At 36.9% G+C, this 18,589-nt stretch overlaps 1 protein-coding gene across 1 annotated transcript in view; it reads right to left on the reverse strand.

Moving 5' to 3' along the window:
• Positions 1–384: 384 nt before the first annotated feature.
• Positions 385–18,589, reverse strand: part of INSC (INSC, spindle orientation adaptor protein) — a 77,231-nt gene continuing 59,026 nt past the window's right edge. Inside the window, 6 exon segments of the mRNA XM_026041091.1 lie at positions 385–2,160; positions 3,335–3,464; positions 4,443–4,519; positions 5,164–5,319; positions 8,049–8,115; positions 17,975–18,153. Coding sequence (XP_025896876.1) covers positions 3,336–3,464; positions 4,443–4,519; positions 5,164–5,319; positions 8,049–8,115; positions 17,975–18,153 — 608 coding nt within the window. The 3' untranslated portion in view covers positions 385–2,160; position 3,335.

Consider the following 18,589-nt stretch of genomic DNA (forward strand, 5'->3'; position numbering starts at 1 on the left):
AAAAATTTATTCTAGTAATAAAACATTTGGGGCAAACTATTTATAAACATTTGAAACAAAAGCTCAAATCTGAACACATTTTCCAAAGTCATTAGGGTTAAACCAGAATTACAAAGGATCCTGCTGTTCACTGCAAGTTTGTCCAACATTTCAAACAAGGAAAAACAATCAAAAGCACACTCAAAATCAAGGATTTTTAGAACAATTTAAATGAACTTACTATGCTTCTAGCAAACATAATAGTTTCCAAAATGATTAAGCTAGTATCGCTTACACACGGTCTCTACAGATCTGTAAGTCCACATATATGGACTTACACATATGTATATTATACAAACCCTCTACYGCATGCAACTATGTATACAAACTTCTAATTTTGATCCACCAAATTACCCATTATTGTGATACTGTTTGGATATTTTGTTTCATCACAGACTGAAATTATACATTTTTGTCTGAATCTGCTGCTTTTTTGTCTTTAAAAAATGGTCAATTTCAAATCCAATTTCAATGTCAAATGTTCAAATCCAATTTCAATGGTCAATTTCAAATCTAGAATTCACTCAGAATTCATGCAAAAAATAACATTTCAATACTCCCTACCAGGTTTTTAATGAGGAGGAAAGAGRAATATTTATTTTCTCATAAGCATTAATGTATGCAAAAATAAAGTACATAACTTTGGGTGAAAAATTCAGACTAGTATAAGTGGTTTTAGTGACACTCAAGTTACAGCAGGTGTTAGGTGGCTGTTTTAATATGTATTTTTTCTACTACAAACATGAGTTCCACCTAGATTTATTTTGTTTCTATAATATAAGCAGCCATATCTGTAACATGAACACATACAAACTGACTGTATGGGCCCAGATTTATGGYTACATATATACAGACTGAAAGTATATGTATTAAAATAGGTATTAAAATCAATTCATCTGAATTCATACAGTTGTATTGAAAATTAGACCATTAACTGCATTAGGCTGCTCACTGTTTGGCCTGTACCAAATGGCTTTAAAATGTTATGGGTCATAATATTTTGGGTTTAGTTAATAGCTGCTCCAACTGACTTTGTACATGACCATCGCTTTGCATGGTACATTATAATACAGAAAGTGACAGGGTTTTTTACTTGTAGCAATTGATCTCATTAAGAAGTTTACAAAACATAATCTTATATATTACTTCTTTTCATTGAGTTCTAGTTGTGCTTTCAGGGAAGCAAGGATTTACTGCCCAGGTAATGACACCATTGCAAACAGCACTACAGGCCTCCCAGAAACCAACGTGAGCTTGTGGCAGAGTTCATACATGCGGGCTGTTAGACTGCAGGACAAACTGGCACTGGAATCAGTATCATGCTTATGTCATATACATTCATTTTTAGTTTTCTGTTTTTAAAGCCTGGTGGACAGCACAGAGAAAAATCTCCTGAAAAGCACAACATCCTGATTCCCCAATGAAGCCAAAATGTTTTTCTGATTTGGTTACACTCTAAAATTATATATATTTTTAATCCTGCTATCATCTCACAGTTGAACTGCACTTCTAAGGACCCAGTAATTAATCTTTGTGCCTTGGGAGGCCTGTTATTTCCCCTGGATTTACTAATTATTCTAATCTGTAAGCAACAACACAGTCTTATTCACTCCATACTCCCTTTCCACAATTGAAGTGATTCTGTTTGTGCCAAAAAACAAGAACACTGACATTTTATCTAGCAATATCAGTTTCTAATGTTTTCCAATTTCATTCAAAATATAGTTCATAGTTTAATAAAGAGATTACAAGGAAAAGGTATTAAAACAAAAACTTCTTGACCCATATACTTAAAGTAAGAAAAAAAAAAAGTGGCTGCTATTTATCACTTGATGCAGGCCAAAATTCTCATCAACTAACAAGCTGTGGAAGACAACCACATCTTAACAATTATCCAGTGCCTTTTATCTAAGCCTCATATAATACTAAACAAACATTAATGGATTAAGATGCTTAATATACCTACAAGRTAACTACAGTCAGAAAAAAATCCTACTTACTTTTTTGGCAGATGTCCTAGTACCTTAAAGCTGCCTGATAATGAAGTGATCCAGAGAAACAGTTGCAAACCATCAAGAAACAAATTACAAATACAAATCCTCTTATACTCAACAGYGTCTTCTGTGAGAAGATAGGTAGAAAAAACACTCTTCAAATACTGCTGCTTGGCTAATTTTATGTATGATTTCTTAAAAGAAACAGCAAAATTCTAACAAATATTTATGAAAAGTGTATCTGTTTTTATGAAAAATCGTTTGTCAATTCCAAGACTTCAAGTCTTGAAAATCATCTCTTGAAAATTTCTCTCATTTCACATTTTGATACTAGTTAGAAAGACAGAAAATTGGAAATTTAAGTTATAATCAATTTATCTGCTCTGATTATTTAATATATGCACACACATTTTTTCACAGAARTAGACTTTGAATGTTAAAAACATACCCGCACATGGTCACTTTCAAGAATAAGTTAGCAGTGAGTGAGAAATTTATGTCTTATTTTGCTATCTTCACACTCAAGATTTGTGTTTGATTTCAGGAAGATTTCTCTAGAAATCTCTTAATTTGTTCAGGAAATTTGAATTACATGCATATTAAAGAAAAGAGTTGTATGCAAYTATGTATCCTATGATGAATCATTGGACCTCTGTTCCTCTGAGGAATCAAGAGGGCAGTTAAGAATGTCCTCTTAACACCATTAAAAGCCAGTATTTGAAAATTTCTTAGGATATTACTTTAGCTAATGACACTTAAGCTTTTTCATAATTCTATCAAAAACATAACATCATGAAGTTATTGTAACTGAAATTGTGACTGAAATTGTAACATCTCTTTCATTTTAAAGTATATTCTTGAAGATTTAAAAATTATTTTTGCCTAATGAAATGAATGCAAAGATTAATACATTATTTCCAAAGAATATAAAATGTTCTAATCATACTAAAACATCATCAAGAAAAAAATATTAAAAACACTTAAAATCAGAGCACCAAATGCTTAGCTTCATTACCCTGAATCAACTCTCTTAAACAAGATGACAACTGACGACAACTTTTTGTTAGTCTGCACTGATATGGTCTGCTGACAACTTCAGATATGGCAGGAAAACAAGCTGAAGTTACCTTTGTAAACCATTTAAATAAATTCACTCACTCTGTTTCTTTGCTACTACAAACCACATGTTTGTGGTTTTAAAATAAATAAGTCATAAATAATAGACCTAAAACTACATAAGAYTGTATACTATTATCTTGTAGCTTTTCAGAAGCTAGCTTGCTTTGAGGCTTTTGGCTCACATTATACAAAGCTCTCTTCCATATTTGTGCACAGCAGAAAGGAATCCACAAGTCTGGGCTTTACTAGCTGCTGAAAATCCAAATCTTCAAGTCCCTCTGGACTCATAACTGCTAGTCTTCGTAAGGCTGCCTGCAAAAACAAAACAACATAGCAGTAAAGAGTTATGGAATGACAAACTCTTTACTGCAGGATCTCTAACAGCCAAGACATGAAAATGACCTCCTCTGCAGGTCCATGGACTTTTTACCCTGGCTASTCTCACTACTGCGTTCAGACATCATATAAGTCTTCCCTAAAATGCAGGTCTTAAAGAACAACTCTCACTGGGCATCTTAGATAGAAGCAAGAGAAATAGCGGTATCTTAAAATTTAAATAAAAACATCCCCAAGAGATGGGGTGATAGTCAAAGAGCTTAGGCTGTAGACCTATCTCTGATTTGCTGCGTGTCTTGTACTGCGTCTTTGTGCCTCAATCATAATCCATCTGGCTCAGAAAACACCTCTTATTGATTGTTTTATGAAATGCCCATAGCAGAGACACTTGCACAGAAGAAACCTTCCATTTCAAACCATCTAGGAACAARTATTCACATTATTAGACTGCGCAACAGAAAACATTAGCCTTCCTTTGAACACTCTTTGGCTGAACTGTATAATGCCTTAGAGAGTCAAGCAGAAAATGGATTGTAATGAAAAACAGAAAACTCTTTCCCCCTCTTCAGCCATTTCACATACATATTTCCCTGTGTGTGTGTGTGAGAATGTTCACACACATACAGAAAAGGGCTGGTAATTCTGTGACTCAAGGCTTAGCAAAGAGCATTAGAGAATGGAATTTAAGAATTACTGAAATCTTACAGTCTGAAACATTCTAGTGAATTTTTCATTCCTCTGTATTGTGAAGATAGAAGTCATTTTTGCTGAAGTGCCTGTCTAAATCTCTAATGAGAAGAGAAACAATTGAAAGAAATATACATAAGGGTTGCAAGAGACCATGGCCTATATTTAAAATGTTACTGCAATACTTCAGCATTTTTAAATCTCTTGGGCTGGGGTTTCTGCATTTTTTCATGATAAACAAGGAAGGATAATGAAAAATGTACCTACCAGACATGCCACTAAAACCGAGTCACTGTTATTTCTTTCTGTTGGTGATCTGCAGAGCTTAACTAGGCGAGGTATACCTGAGTGACCAGAACAGTTTGGGAAGAAATAATTTAGAAAATTCAGAAAAAATAAGTTCCTTATTTTATCTTGTTTTTTAGGTACCTTATATTTAACTTCATAATTTAATCCAGTTTCTAAGGCAAAGATTATATGCCAATACTTTGGGACTGTCCACRGAGATATGCAGTTCAGAACAGTCCTGATTATTAACTACAAAGCATAAATAAATGCATTGTTTTTTACCTTGTATGCTCCTTGTCAAAAGAAAATAATCACCTTCTTTCCTTCCCTATCAATCATGCCACAGTCCCATAAAAAGCTTAAAAAGCTCTAGCCAAAAGAATGTGTCACTTCCTACCAATTTCATTATATTGGAAACTACAGGGGCCCAAGTTTTCTTTCTGTTGATTGGTCTGGGTTTAAGGAAAGGAATGGGAGAAGCAGCACGGTCAGTTGTCACAGCTACGTGTTGGGAGGAAGCTTCCCCTGGAAACTTCAGTTAGCATAACCTCCCTCAGATACTCTGGACAGAGTGCATAAGGAAACTCCCCTACAAACTGTACCAAGTGAGGTACAGTTTATAAAGAATAAAAAGAACTTCCTTGACTGGCAGTTCCTCCCTCTTTTTCAGTTTTCCATTAAGCAAGTGATACATCCTTACAGCTGAGTTTTACGGCTGCATTTGCCACCTCAGGATCTCGGCTGAGTCGCGCCAGMGTAACTGCAGATTTCTGTTGGACTCGCTCACAAGCGGCAGCTTCTGCTGAATTTCCTGAAGATGATTTCTCAAAAAGCATTTCCAATAAAAGCTGAACACCTACAAGGATGTCAAAGCCATAGTTAGTCCCTCTCCTACTAACATTTCAGTCCAGAAAAGTAAAGGAAAAAGTGAACTATGTAAATACAGACCAATCATTGTCTGAATAATGCATGAAACATGCCTAACACAGGTTTACAAGCTTGCCATTAGGATTTAGGCACATCTGATCTGGGCAAAGCTTCATTTTTCACTAGGAAGCTACAAAACCTCCGGATCTGAAAAAATTGCTCAAGCTCTCCCCCATTTMTGTTCAACTTGCTTTGAAACACACTGACCTAAATCTAGAAGTTAGCATTTTAGATGGATCCAGAAAGTTTTTGAAACAAAAGTAATTCTTTAATTGATTTTAAACTAACCCAAAGGTATTACTAACTTTAAAGTGGGTAATCATAAATTTCAGGTCTCTATATGAAGTTCCTTTTTCTGAATTACAGGAAAACAAGCCATTCTTTATGTATTTTTAAGCAAGCCTTTAAAAAGTCCCCCTCAAACTGTCCAAATACATAAAGCAATCACCATTCTAAATATCCTTCGTGAGGGAAGAGAGAACACTCTGGACTCAAGTTTATTGTGTAGCTGTTCTTGACTTCAGAATAGATAATTTCACTCATGATGAAATGGTTTTATTTACTGTAGGAGTACTGAGGAGTACTGTAGGAAWACTGTAGGAGCTGATATTCTTACTGCAATAGGACAAAAACAGATGAGACTRYTGATTTATACTTWCTAAATTATTTTAAATGTAAGGACAATTATGTGCTATTAGGCTCCATATGCCACCAGGCATTCAGACTACTTTAGCTAGCATCAGAAGCTTCTAACTATTAGAAAATTTGCATAAATAATTAACAAAATTAACATCAGAATCACACAACTAAATAATAATCAATTGACATACAAAAATATCAAGTCAAAGTTGAGGAAAAAAAAGCATTTAAACTCTTCCACATCTAAATATCCTTCTCAGCAGCATATCTATGACTCTGGTTTCTGATCAGCAGCTCATTATTATAGCWGCCAGACACAAGAGTTTTTACACACAAAATGAATGCCAAACCTTCTCATAAGCCTGAGGGCAAATGCTTCTGTGTGAACTTCCATTAAGAGTGTCTAAACAAATTCACTTTGCCATGTACATACTCTGGTTAATTATATATTTTACTGAGGAAAGACTTGAATAAATACTACCTTCTGTTTTCTTCTGGGAAATAGAATGGGTTRTTTTGGCACTGTGTGCTTGGGTTTTCTAATCGCTGTGGTCCAAGTCATACTTACAACTCCTAAATGGTGCAAATGTGCATAGGTATAGTATCCAGTAGCATCCAGTATAATACTGCTGAGACCTTACCAAGCTTCTGAAAATACTCCAATGTACCCCACATCCTGCATGGGAAGTACACATTGCACAGCAGGAGTCACCTCCAGCCTGAGGGATCTCTCTCTCCAGCATTGCCCCATCTCTCCCATGGAACAGGGAGGTCAGGTTAGAAACCACAAGGCCAACCTGACCCACTTCTCCTCACTGCACCAGCTCCCACACAGGGCAGGAAACCCATGTTATGCGTAAAACTGCATRGAGCTGTGACTGAAGCACTTTAGTACTCAAATCTATTCAATCTCTACACTCCTCTGGTCTCAAACCGGAACACCTACCTGCCCTAGGAAGAATACTCAGTGCACACTGCCTGTGTGCACACATGGATTCCAGCAAGTGAATTAGTTGTGTTTGGTCCTTACGAGTCATAATTAGAGCTCTGTGCACTTAACTGTGACTGACATGCAAAAAACAGCTAAATCCAATACTATATAGAAAATGGCCAATTCTATTTCAAGAACCACTGCTAAAAAGTGCCTTTTTGAACTCTCTTCTCCCATCTACAATTGGCAATCTCTCAGATCCAAATGGAGCCAAATTCAAACCATTCCTAACACATAACCCAATATTAATTTAAAAAAAAAAATAAAAAAACGGGGGCTAGGGAGAGGGGGAGAGGAAGGAGTACTCCTAGAGAGAAGCAGCAATAGACGTGATGCTTCACATTTACTGAATATCTCCAACTAGTAAAAAGTTGTCCTAGTATATCACCTGGCCACGGATTTGCTGAAAAATGTGTTATTAAATCAGTTACATCCTCCTACATCATCACTCACAGAATTATTAACCTAACTTCTCAATGTTCAATGTGGACCTATAATACCCAGGTTCTTTTCTAAATAATGAATTTCTCAAAATATATTTAAAGGAGTGTGGAGAAAATGCAGTAACTGCTTTATAGCAATAAAAACACGCCTCAAAACTTACAGTACTTTCAAATATTTGTGAACAATGTGACATAAAACACAGGCATTTGTAGTTCGGTATCAAATTATGTCTTTCAATGTTTAACAACTGCCACCTTACACACTTTAATGTGTAAGAACAAAGGTTTTTGAAAGGCTTCATGCTAGCCTGCATTGTATCTGGACACATGACACAAACCAAACAAAATTAGCAGTATGTTCAAAGGTGCAACATTATCTAAAGCAGTAGTAATTTATTTACAGTGCACAGAACCACCCTATGAACTCATTTTGCATTGTGTACCAACATGTATTACCCATCTGACACAGGCTTCACTAATAACAGTTAACTTTGCAACCTCTCTCCTTTACTTTGCATTGCCCCTTTGTCATTTATCCTCCTTCTCTGCAAACAAATATAGATGCTATTTAGCCAAAATACATACCATTTCCTTGAATGATTTCTGAAGCACATTGGTCCAATACAGACATGTTTGCCAATATTGTTACCACCTGTTATGAAAAAGAGAAGGAAATATGAGGCACCGTCTTGTAATCCAGTAATGCTACTTTGTTTTCTAAAACCAGCCTGGCAGAACTATGTCAAACACAGCAAAATGCAAGAGCAGTCTTGTAGGTGGACAGCCTACTCCTACCTTTGCGATTCCTCAGGAGTCTTTATCTTACCTACAGCTGCTAACTGAAATTTGGTCACGCAGAAAAGGTAAAGCCTCCTTTTCCTTACACTCCTATACTACTGCATAAAGGCTTGCCCTATAGAGATCTATGCAGCAGATTTCTTAAGCAGTCACATCAATAGAAAGATAAACATATGAAAAAAATAACCAAAAAAAAACGAAGTTGCAGGCTTAGGAAGAGTTCAGCCAAAAGCTACCATCCATGAAGAACAAATTCTGTAGTCACACACCAACTCCAGTAGAACTCAAAGTGAAGGCTAAGTGAAGGCATACATTCAGTACAAGTGATTTAGTGCTRGGCTTCTGTTTCAGCTGAAGTGCAAAGGAATCCTCACAAAAGAGTTGAGCTTTGAGGCCTGATTTAAGGAGGATTTAAAAAATATGTCTCCATCTTTCTGAAGCCATGTATCATGTGCATGTCAAAGAGCTGCCCCAAACTGAACTGGACTCAGGCATCTGTTTACATTTTTCTTGAGCTAAGACCGAAGTTAGGCTTTGTACCAACAGAAGCACTCTTTGCAATCCTGATCTACAGGGATCAATCCTGATCTACAGGACCATCCAAAATAGCATCATGTTTAAGATCAGGCACAAAGCAACTAGCTTAAGATGATTCAGCAAGCTTTGGACAGAGACTGGACCATGTGGAGCTATTGGCTTTCAATCACCTACTCCATTCAGTGATTTCACAGGCTTTCTCTCCAGCATCCCACATGATATTCTTTCATTTTTTCAGTGCTCAAATAACTTGCTTCCTGCATGCAAATATATGTCAATGTTAACAGTAAATGGGAAAACAAATATTATTTATAACCAGAACACAGAACAGAAACAGTATTCTTTTTTACATGTTCTTATTTTTTCTCTATTCTAACTAACACCAATCAGCCTCAAAAAYAAAGGTAAATTTGAGAATTGGCTATCAGATTTTAACTGTACAGCATCAGTTCACAAACAAGCAAACTTCTTAGATGAAAGCAGGCAGGAGATTAAACCACCGTTCTGATCTCACTTTGCCATTTTAGTAACAAGGATGACTCATATCTGATGCTGTGACATAAAGGTCTTCCACTTTTGGAGGTAGTGTTACAGTGTCATCACTCTGAATAAATATTCTTACTTAGGATGCAAATGAGTTGCTGAAACTCTAAAGAGTGACAGGTAAAAATAYGGTAACTCAGTGCATGTCTGTGTATTTATTCCATATTAATTATTAACAGTGTATCAGGCAGAGTGTGTATGTTTCTCATTCTAAATTATATCCTGTTAATGAAAATTACTTCCTCTATGAAGAATCTGTACCCCATGTGGCTCTCTCAGCCACAGATGAAGAATTCAATTAACCACAATTTGAATATGTGCCAATTATTTCACTGTTCAAGTTATTTTGTCTAATAAGCATTTTCCTATGTAAAAATATTTTGTGCATTTCTATTGACACTAAAAATTGAGTGATGGTTATAGCTAAACCTTTGATTATGCAGCCCCCTATACTTTGTCAGGTATCCATGTTCTAGCCTAAGGAGTTTATATTTAACTTTCTTCAGAGGCATTCATATATGGCCTGTTTACTATATATGAGCCTATCGATAACTGTCAAGTTCAATTACTGATTAACTCACTCCATATAAAGAGATTTTTTTCCCCCCCGAAAGCAAGACACAGTTTCCTGAGATGTGACCAATATAGACACAAACATGAAACAGCATCACGTAAACACGTAATAGGCAAGCTGGATCAAGAGTTTACTTCAAATACTATACTTTTCTACTTTATAGTTGACTATATAGGCAGCTTAAATGAAAATTTCCCTTTGTAGCAGAGACCAAAATTCAAGGAAGTTTATTACTAAAGATGAACTCTCCGGAGGAAAACACAAACTTACATGTAGACTCAAATTGCTTTGAAAACCAGCACTTCTGGGAGCACTAGTATTAATGAAGCCTGATTTCTTTCAGATATCCATTTGATCACACACCATAATCAGAACATTTCTAATGGCACGTCTCTCACAGTAGATTATTTTTGTCTAATGATGCATGGGCTCATGCTGCAATCTTTACTTCAACCTCTCTCTTTCCATTACCTGTCCCATTAAGGGGGCAAATAGATAGACATTATTAAGAGACATGGAGCACAAGCAAGCACACATATATAGAGGAGACTGCCTAAGCTCMATTTGCATCGAAAAAATAGATGAAAACTACTGGAAAAGAAATAGGAATGGAAGCCACTTTCAGAATTACAGAAATTTTACAGTCATAAGTTTAAATTTATAATACTCAACAGACAATCTCTAGCATACAACTACAATATTTAACATCAGTTTAATTATTTTTATAAAACACATCTTGAAGAAAATTAGAATCCAATACTATAAGGGGACTGGCACCCGTGGCAATTTATAATTCTCGCAATGCTTCCAGATTCCTGTGCCATACAATGAACTTGGAGTCAGCTGAACGGGCACCCACGCGAAAGGAAGATGGAGCACATGAGCTCTGATCATCTGTCAAGCCCTACGACATCACGGGAAAAGTTTGTGCTCAAGCCATTCACAAATGTGAGCACCCTAGTGCCCTCCTGAAATGCAGGTCACATGGAGGTGCTATTAAACAAAGATGGCACACTTTTCAGAAAAAAAAAAAAAGAAAGAAAAAAAAAAAAAAGAAACGATGTTAATTCAGCATACCTTGCCAAACCTATAAGAGGATTCTTAAGAGTGCTGCCTTAGAAACAATGTGCTACAAGAACTGAAGGCTTGAAGATCCCTCCAGGGTTAACTTCCCACCTTAGCAAATTTCCCACCTGCATTTCTTCTACAATATTTGTCTTTGTATTTTTCCTTCAGTGTTGGTTGTATTTTGGGTATCTAAATCTCACATTGATCAGGGGATATTTTTGCATTTATTTCATGGCCAGTTAAGAGCTTAGCTTATTCACTAGAGTTTGGTGTCTACTCAGTTACCTCTTGATCTTCTTTTTTTGGTAAATTAAACTGATTTTTTTTTTTCAGACCTGCACAATTATTTCTGAGACTTGTTACTGCTAGTTTTCCAGTTAGTTAACACGTACTTTATGGGAACACACATTCAAAAGAATTTGCAATATCAGTCCTAACTAGCAAGGGAATTACAGCACTCAAATCCTGCAGTAATGAAAACCAGAGATAAATAGACTTGATCAACAAATACCGAACTGCCTCACAGATTTGCCTGACACCAGAGGAAAGCTGAATTACTCAGGTCAGTGTCACGTGACAAAAAAGCCACCAGTGTAACCGGCCACTGGGGTCTCTCTGTGCGCTCACCACCTCACTGTTAATGTGTGCTGAGCAGTATCACCCAAGCCACGGAACAGGGACACACACTAAAGCACAACGTGCCACAGCGAGAATTTTCAGAACAGCTCATATTTAAGCATCTSCTATATAGGCACCGATTTATCAAAACATTTAACATGCAGATACTTCCAGTGGGAATAATATGATTTTTCACAAGGTTGAACTGAGACCAATAGTTAATTTTTAGAGCTTTGAATCTAGAAGACTTTGAAAATTCACCTTTTAACCACTCACTGGTAACGAGGCATGCAGAACTTCTGTGTTTCCACCCACCCTTTAAGTACACAGCAAATTTCTCTATTTAATACACAGAGCAGTGTTGGCACTGCTGGTGACTAATAAACAAAACCTACTTCTATCATTTGAAAAGAGCTTTTAGTTCCACACAATTTCCCTCCATCCTCCCAGTCTTTCACATCAATTGAATTTAGGAAAGATGAAGTCTCCTTTTGATTTCTGTGGCCTGGTTTGCCCTGAGCCATATGAATTACATTTATTGAGATTAATTCAAAATTTCAGAAAACATATGATAAAATAAGAATCTTTAAAATAGTTTGTTCAAAATGTCTTGAAAGAAAAAAAAAGGCCGGTTAAGGAAGTGCTCATGATAACAGAACGTAATCACAAATACCACCACCATTTTTTCCCTTTTAAACAATTAATGCTACTGTTCATTAACCAGTGCACATAGATACCGAATGTTTGCTACAAAAGTAAAAACTAGAAGAAAACGCTTTGTTATAAGCTAAGAAGGTACAGATGCTGAGAGCATAAATCTCAATTTTTTTAGCAGCAGAGAGGTTTAAACCTGAAGGACATGYAAGAGAAAACAGGCTTCTTCAATGCTTGAGATAAATCTCCCCTGTTAAGGATGAGTTAACACGACCCAGAGGTGCCTCTCGCTAGTGTGAAACCAGCTACTTGGGCTAAAAGATGCAACAGGATTTGGAAGATGAAAGCACACATTTGGGGCATTAAAGAGAAAGGATCTCCCACAATTCACCCCTCTCCCCCTCCCATAAAAGGTCACTTACCTCGCCTGGAGAGCTCTATAGAGGTGAAAGGTGTGCTGGCAATGTATCTTTGTTGATAATAAAGGCACACTATTTGGTAGTCCCAACACAAATAGACATAAATGAGAATTACCAAGTAATTTAATGGAATGGTAAAGCTGATCAATACAAAATTGCTAATCTTAGTTAATTATTCCTTTAAGGCTGATTCATCACTAAGTAAAATTAATTTTTGCAACATATTATAAGTCTTTGCGGTAATTCACTCAACTGAATGCCACAAGGTTAAGCCAGAGTGTGACTGCAAATTTCCAGATACCTCCCTTCAGGGAGAAAGGGGCATCTGCCAACTAAACTGAAGCAAGACGGAGGTTTTTTTCTGAATGAATATTAAAAATTTCTGACTATTAAAAAAATCCTGAATTGATGATTCAGATCAGCCCATCTAGAAACATCAAGAGAGTACACACAGCAGGAACAGGAATTTCTATAATTTTTCCCTGATATATGATATAGCTCAAAAAAAATTTCTGTGGATCTGCTGACTACTACTTTTGGCTAGGAATTCAATTTCCTTCCTAAAAGGAGGGTAAAAAATATACCTAGGTAAACAGATCAATGGGTCTGACACCTGAGTGGTAAGAGGTAAAGATGCCCATTAAATAGTAACAGCAGCTACAGGCAGAATCTGCTGCTGTATTCGTGACGATGGAAGTGCAGGTGCAGCTATCTACATGCCAGGGAGCTACGTTCTTGGAACTGGGAGGTAGAGCCATGGAGACTAAAACTAAACTGGTCTTACCTTTRCATGAGGCACATCCTTATTACATTTTAACTTTTAATTTAACTTTAATTCAACATTTACTTCACTTGACAATACTGACTAATGTAGTTATTTTGAAAATAAGAGTAATCAGATTCTCTCCCTCTCTTTCTTTTTCCCCCTGTTAAAGAACCCTGGGGCCATATGGGAATGTTTCAGATGAAGATTCAGGAGACTCTCCATCAAACTTCCTTCTTGGTATTAGAAAGCATCCTTGCTTAGGAATAGACTCAGTCAATCCAGAACACCTTGTCTCCCTAGAGCAAAGTACATTTTGGCCTAAGAACCAACACACAGTTGTAGGAAATAATTTTGCTTTTTAATCTGGGCGCTTGCATTGAGGCCTGAGTATGCAGGAATAAGCCTAATTATTCCCAGGGCAGGAATCTACTTCAACTGCCGCTAATCAAAGAAGACTGGTCAGGAGTTATTCGTGTTGCCTATCCTTGAAGGTAATAGCTACTTTCTGGAGAAGAAAATAAGAATCAAGAAAGCAATGGGAATCTGTAGAAACGCTGCTTAGATAAGCTCTTCTGCTGAAAGCTGAGACTGAAATCACAACCTTCTCCTAGGTAGGGATTCTCTTTTGAAAAAAAAAAAGTACTGTGACAAAACTCACAATATTCTAATCCTGTTATCTCCTGATGGATTAAGGACAAAAAGATGTCAAAAGCACCAAAATGCACACACGATCATCTCTTTCTTACAGCTTTGTGTTGGCTGCAGCCTGCAGGAAATTCTTTTTCCTCTGGTATTTGCAGTAAACAGGAAACTCTGCTTTATCATAGCCTTATTGTACTGTGAATCTGGCAAGCAGGTAGAAAATAAAAATTGCAATGAATCGTGCTGACATAGCATGTTTCCTCCAGAGAGCCTTTACACTGAGTAAGCACACTGACTGCCCAACTTTACAGATGATTAAACAGAAATGTACAGAAGTTAAATTATTACTTCAAAATCAGAGCAGCAGCAAAATTAGGAATTGATCCTAGGAATTAAATCCCAGCCACATAGAATTATGAAAGAATATCAAAGCGTTCTTCAACTGACCTAAAATTTTACTCTTCCAACTGAGTCTCGCTTTGCACATTGGAGCATTCTGCCTTACACTACATCATGTCTAATCCAAGGCACAGAATTTTAACTAAACAGTCATTTGGTCTCAATAAGATTCAGTGTTTGAGAGATTTAATGTTGGACCTCTGACATGTAACAATGTAACACTATGTTCATATGTAACATGAACACAGCATGTAAATACGCAAAAGGTTTCTTTGGAAAAAAAAGCAATTTTATCTCATATTTCTTGTCAGATGTAAAAAAGATGCACACCTAATGTGGACCACACCACTCAAACTCCACTGCAAATCCCATATTCTTGATACACGTTAAACAGTCTCAGCCCATACTGCCTTCCATACATACAGGAAAATTTGGACAGCACTGTAACAGAATAGAGCCAGGAATTGCAGAGTCTTCATGATCACAAACAGCAACAAAGCACACTTGCAAGGGGAAATAAATTGCTCATTACTCAAGAAACTCAGCCTGAGAAGCAGGACTGTTAGCTACTGTCACCTGTAACTGAGGCTGAAATTTTGAAAAAGAAAGCCAAGGAAGCTGTTAATACGTTTGTGTCTTTAGAAAAGATTGCTCTCTCKCTTTCACTAGGAGATAGGCAACATTTTACAAAGTCAAGATTTCTTAATCCTGAAGTAACATCTATCTCTGCCCTCTTTTTGACCCTACAACGTTCAATGTAAAAGTGAAGAAAAAAAGTGAAGACATAAATGTCTTGAGCAAATGGAGGAACGAAAGAAAGGATGTAAGAACCTAGAGGAAAAACAGTATTAATGGTTTCAAATTTTAATCAGTGAGTAGGTCTTAGCTTAAAAGTCAGCACATCTCTCAGATACSATAAAACAGGAAACATTTTATCAGTCCATCTCCATCTCAAATCTTTTGGAACATAATTCACTGATTTTGAGCCTAGAAATAGGAATAACTACTTCAGAACTGATGTGTTCACTGCACATTAAGTCTTTGTCTCCCTGAATAGCAGCAGACCAGAAGCTGTTAGACTGCACCTCCACAACTTCACAGGTAAGGTGAGAATACTTGCTGCACTGAGGAGACAAGTGGGAACACATAGGGAAAAAATTCATTATTCATAAATATATTGCATAAATTTATATATTTCACATTTTTCTAGGTATGGTCTAGGTAAAGCAGTCTTTGAATGATGAAGCTTTGGGTTAAACCCTTCTTCTGACAGTGCTTAATCTCCACTGAGACATCTGACTGTATGCATTATGCAGATTCAGCATGGTGCCAACCCTTCTCTGACAAGAATAATTTGATGTTCCTTTAAGGTGAAAAACCTGAAAATCTACAAAAAAAAGGTATCTGCAGTAAAAACAAGAACAAATAGCACATTCATACCTATTTTGACCTAAACCTAGATATTAAACATTGTGGAAGTTATCGCTTTGCCCAAGAACTAAAATACAAAGTTTTTTTGTTTTTAATCTAAGCAATTCTAATGTGATAATGCTGGTCATAGATACAATACAGGCTGCCATAAACAGATGAACATCTTGTTTCTGATTAAGACCAACACTCATCTCCAAATTCTTACTTGATCCAATCTAACACTGCATGAAGAGTACAAGTAGTAGTTATTTTTTCAAGTAGTGAAGGCAGAAAAGTTCATCGCCATTTGCATTCAAAGCCTTTCAGAAGTAAAAAGACACAATACTCGCAGAGGTACTTGGCCAGGAAAATATTTTCTCCAGGCAGCAAAAAGTGTATCCAACATTCACTTCCTGAGCAAAATGTTACCTATTTATACCATCATGGACGGTGGCAAGTAATCAGTTCCAGTTTCCTTAAAAGGCTGTACACAGTGAGGATAGTGTGACTTGTTTAAGAGAAGGTTAAAAAAAAAAAATTAAGGAAAACAAAACTCACTGTTCTTTCATTTCTCCTATTTTTGACTTAAGGATGACCATGCTTCAGGCTGTTTTAGCAAATTATCTTTTTTTTTTTTTTTTAAATCATCAGTAATGCCAAAGCAGTGATGTACTTGGAAGTAGTGGATAGACTTCTATAGGATAATTGTGTCACAAAGCTTTTTACCAAAAATTGGTAAGCTTGAGGGGCTCTATTATAGCATTTTATCAAGCAAGGAATATAAAGAGGTGCTGGGGGTTAAGATGCCGTACTTCATGGAGCATTGCCATTTAGAAGTTTCCTGATACTCCAGCAGGCTGAAGTTGCAATAGACTGTCAAATAGTCCACTACCTAGTAAGTGTATTCCTTTAAAAAATTGCCAATCTCACATGACAAAAGAGCTTTCTTTGCTCATCACAGAGCAAACAGCAAATCCAAAACTGGAAACCAAAGTTATGAGAAGGCATAAAAGGAACAGAAGAACATGAAGGCTTGTACATATGAAATAATAATATATAGCAAGTTAAACATCTTCGCTGAGGTTCTTGGTAGCTCCCAGAGCTACTAATACAGTGATTATGGTCTATGCCATCTTTTCATCAATATTCCTGAGCTGGAAATGTACTGTGAGCTCTTAATACAAGCTAAAGCAGCCCTCGTAACCCTTTCTTACCATTGAAGTGAGTGCTTCAGTAACTAARCCTATCCAGAAAGAGTCTCTAAAGTGCTTTGATTTCCACAGACTGTTTCCTGTTGAACGCTGCATAGAGTTTTCTATGGTCGTACACATCCTCAGCTTATATAAACCACTCCTGGGCTAATTCAGAAGCATTAAGAGGACAGATTGGTCCAGACTGAGTTCTGGGCATATATTCTGAGGTATATCCTGAGTTACATTTGCAAAGCCTCACAGTTAGCAGAGCTGACTAACAAACTCTACTTAAGTGTGGTAGCTGCTGAAATCTTAAAGCCTCAGAGAGGAATGTTTCTCTGCTGAGCACATCACTGTATAGGCCATGCTCCCCTGCTAAACCCCACTGCATGGCAGTGCCTGACAGGAAAGAAGAAGCCTCTCTGACTTCATCTGTACATTAACACATACCTTTGATTTTCTGCAGCTCTTCAAAGAGAAAGCTTGAACATGCAAAAAGGAAACACAAACTACCTCAGTGGTATTTGCCAGGAGAACCTGCAAACCAGCTGTCACTTAAGTCATGATCCAAAGCCAATGGACATCAATGGGCTGAGGATCAAATCCTTGCTAAGCTTTTGGAGCTAAAACATCCTTGAATTGACTGTATATTTAGGCACCCATCTCCAAACATGTACACATGTATCTTGTCTGCCTCAGAGCCTTGTCTGTCAAGGTTTGAGTATCTCCTTGCGGAATGGACTGCCACTGACCATTTCGTTCAGTGTTGGCTCTGTTAGGTTTTACCTCSCTATAACAGACACAGAACCAATAACCAAACTTGGCACAGTGACACCAACTGTTTGACAAAACTGTGCTCAGACACAGCACCTTGCTGAGAAACTGCTCACCTGATCCCGGGAATATGGAGTATCCACTATCTGCTTGTCTGAACACGCTGCTAGAAGAATCTTCATTGCATTTAACTGAAGCAACATTTCACAAGCCACAGTGTCAAAGAAAGTAATATTGGCAAGAGCTGCTGAAGCTAGCAGGAAAACTTCACCAGATGAGGCTTCTTGGCACAGTTCTAGGAATGCAGAAAGTTGAGAAAAAAAACAGCCATTCCTTCTCTGCAAAAATCATGTTTATGTATTTCAAAGCATTATTTCTCCAACTTCCTTTGTACTTTTGAGGTTTGTACCACAGGCAGCAAAGACARTATGAACCCAGAACACCAAATCCTCCTAAATATCCATCTAATTTAATGAGATGACAGTCTCAGTATACCATTCTACAGAAAATAAGCCACTGAATGCTGCTCAACGTAAATCATTACACATCTAAATAAAATCAGACACAACAGGCAGGTGTCTAACAGTAATTGACTCATAAGACAATAATTCTGTTGTGCATCTCRATCTTTAGAGCAAGACATATATATATATGCTGTATTTCTCAATCTATTCCTCCAAAGTAAGACTGTCTAGAATATTTTCCAGCTTCTGTAAGAAGTGCTGGGGGGC

This window comes from Nothoprocta perdicaria, unplaced genomic scaffold (genome assembly GCF_003342845.1).
Source record: "Nothoprocta perdicaria isolate Ctin4 unplaced genomic scaffold, notPer1 scaffold_28, whole genome shotgun sequence".
Lineage (NCBI taxonomy): Eukaryota > Metazoa > Chordata > Aves > Tinamiformes > Tinamidae > Nothoprocta > Nothoprocta perdicaria.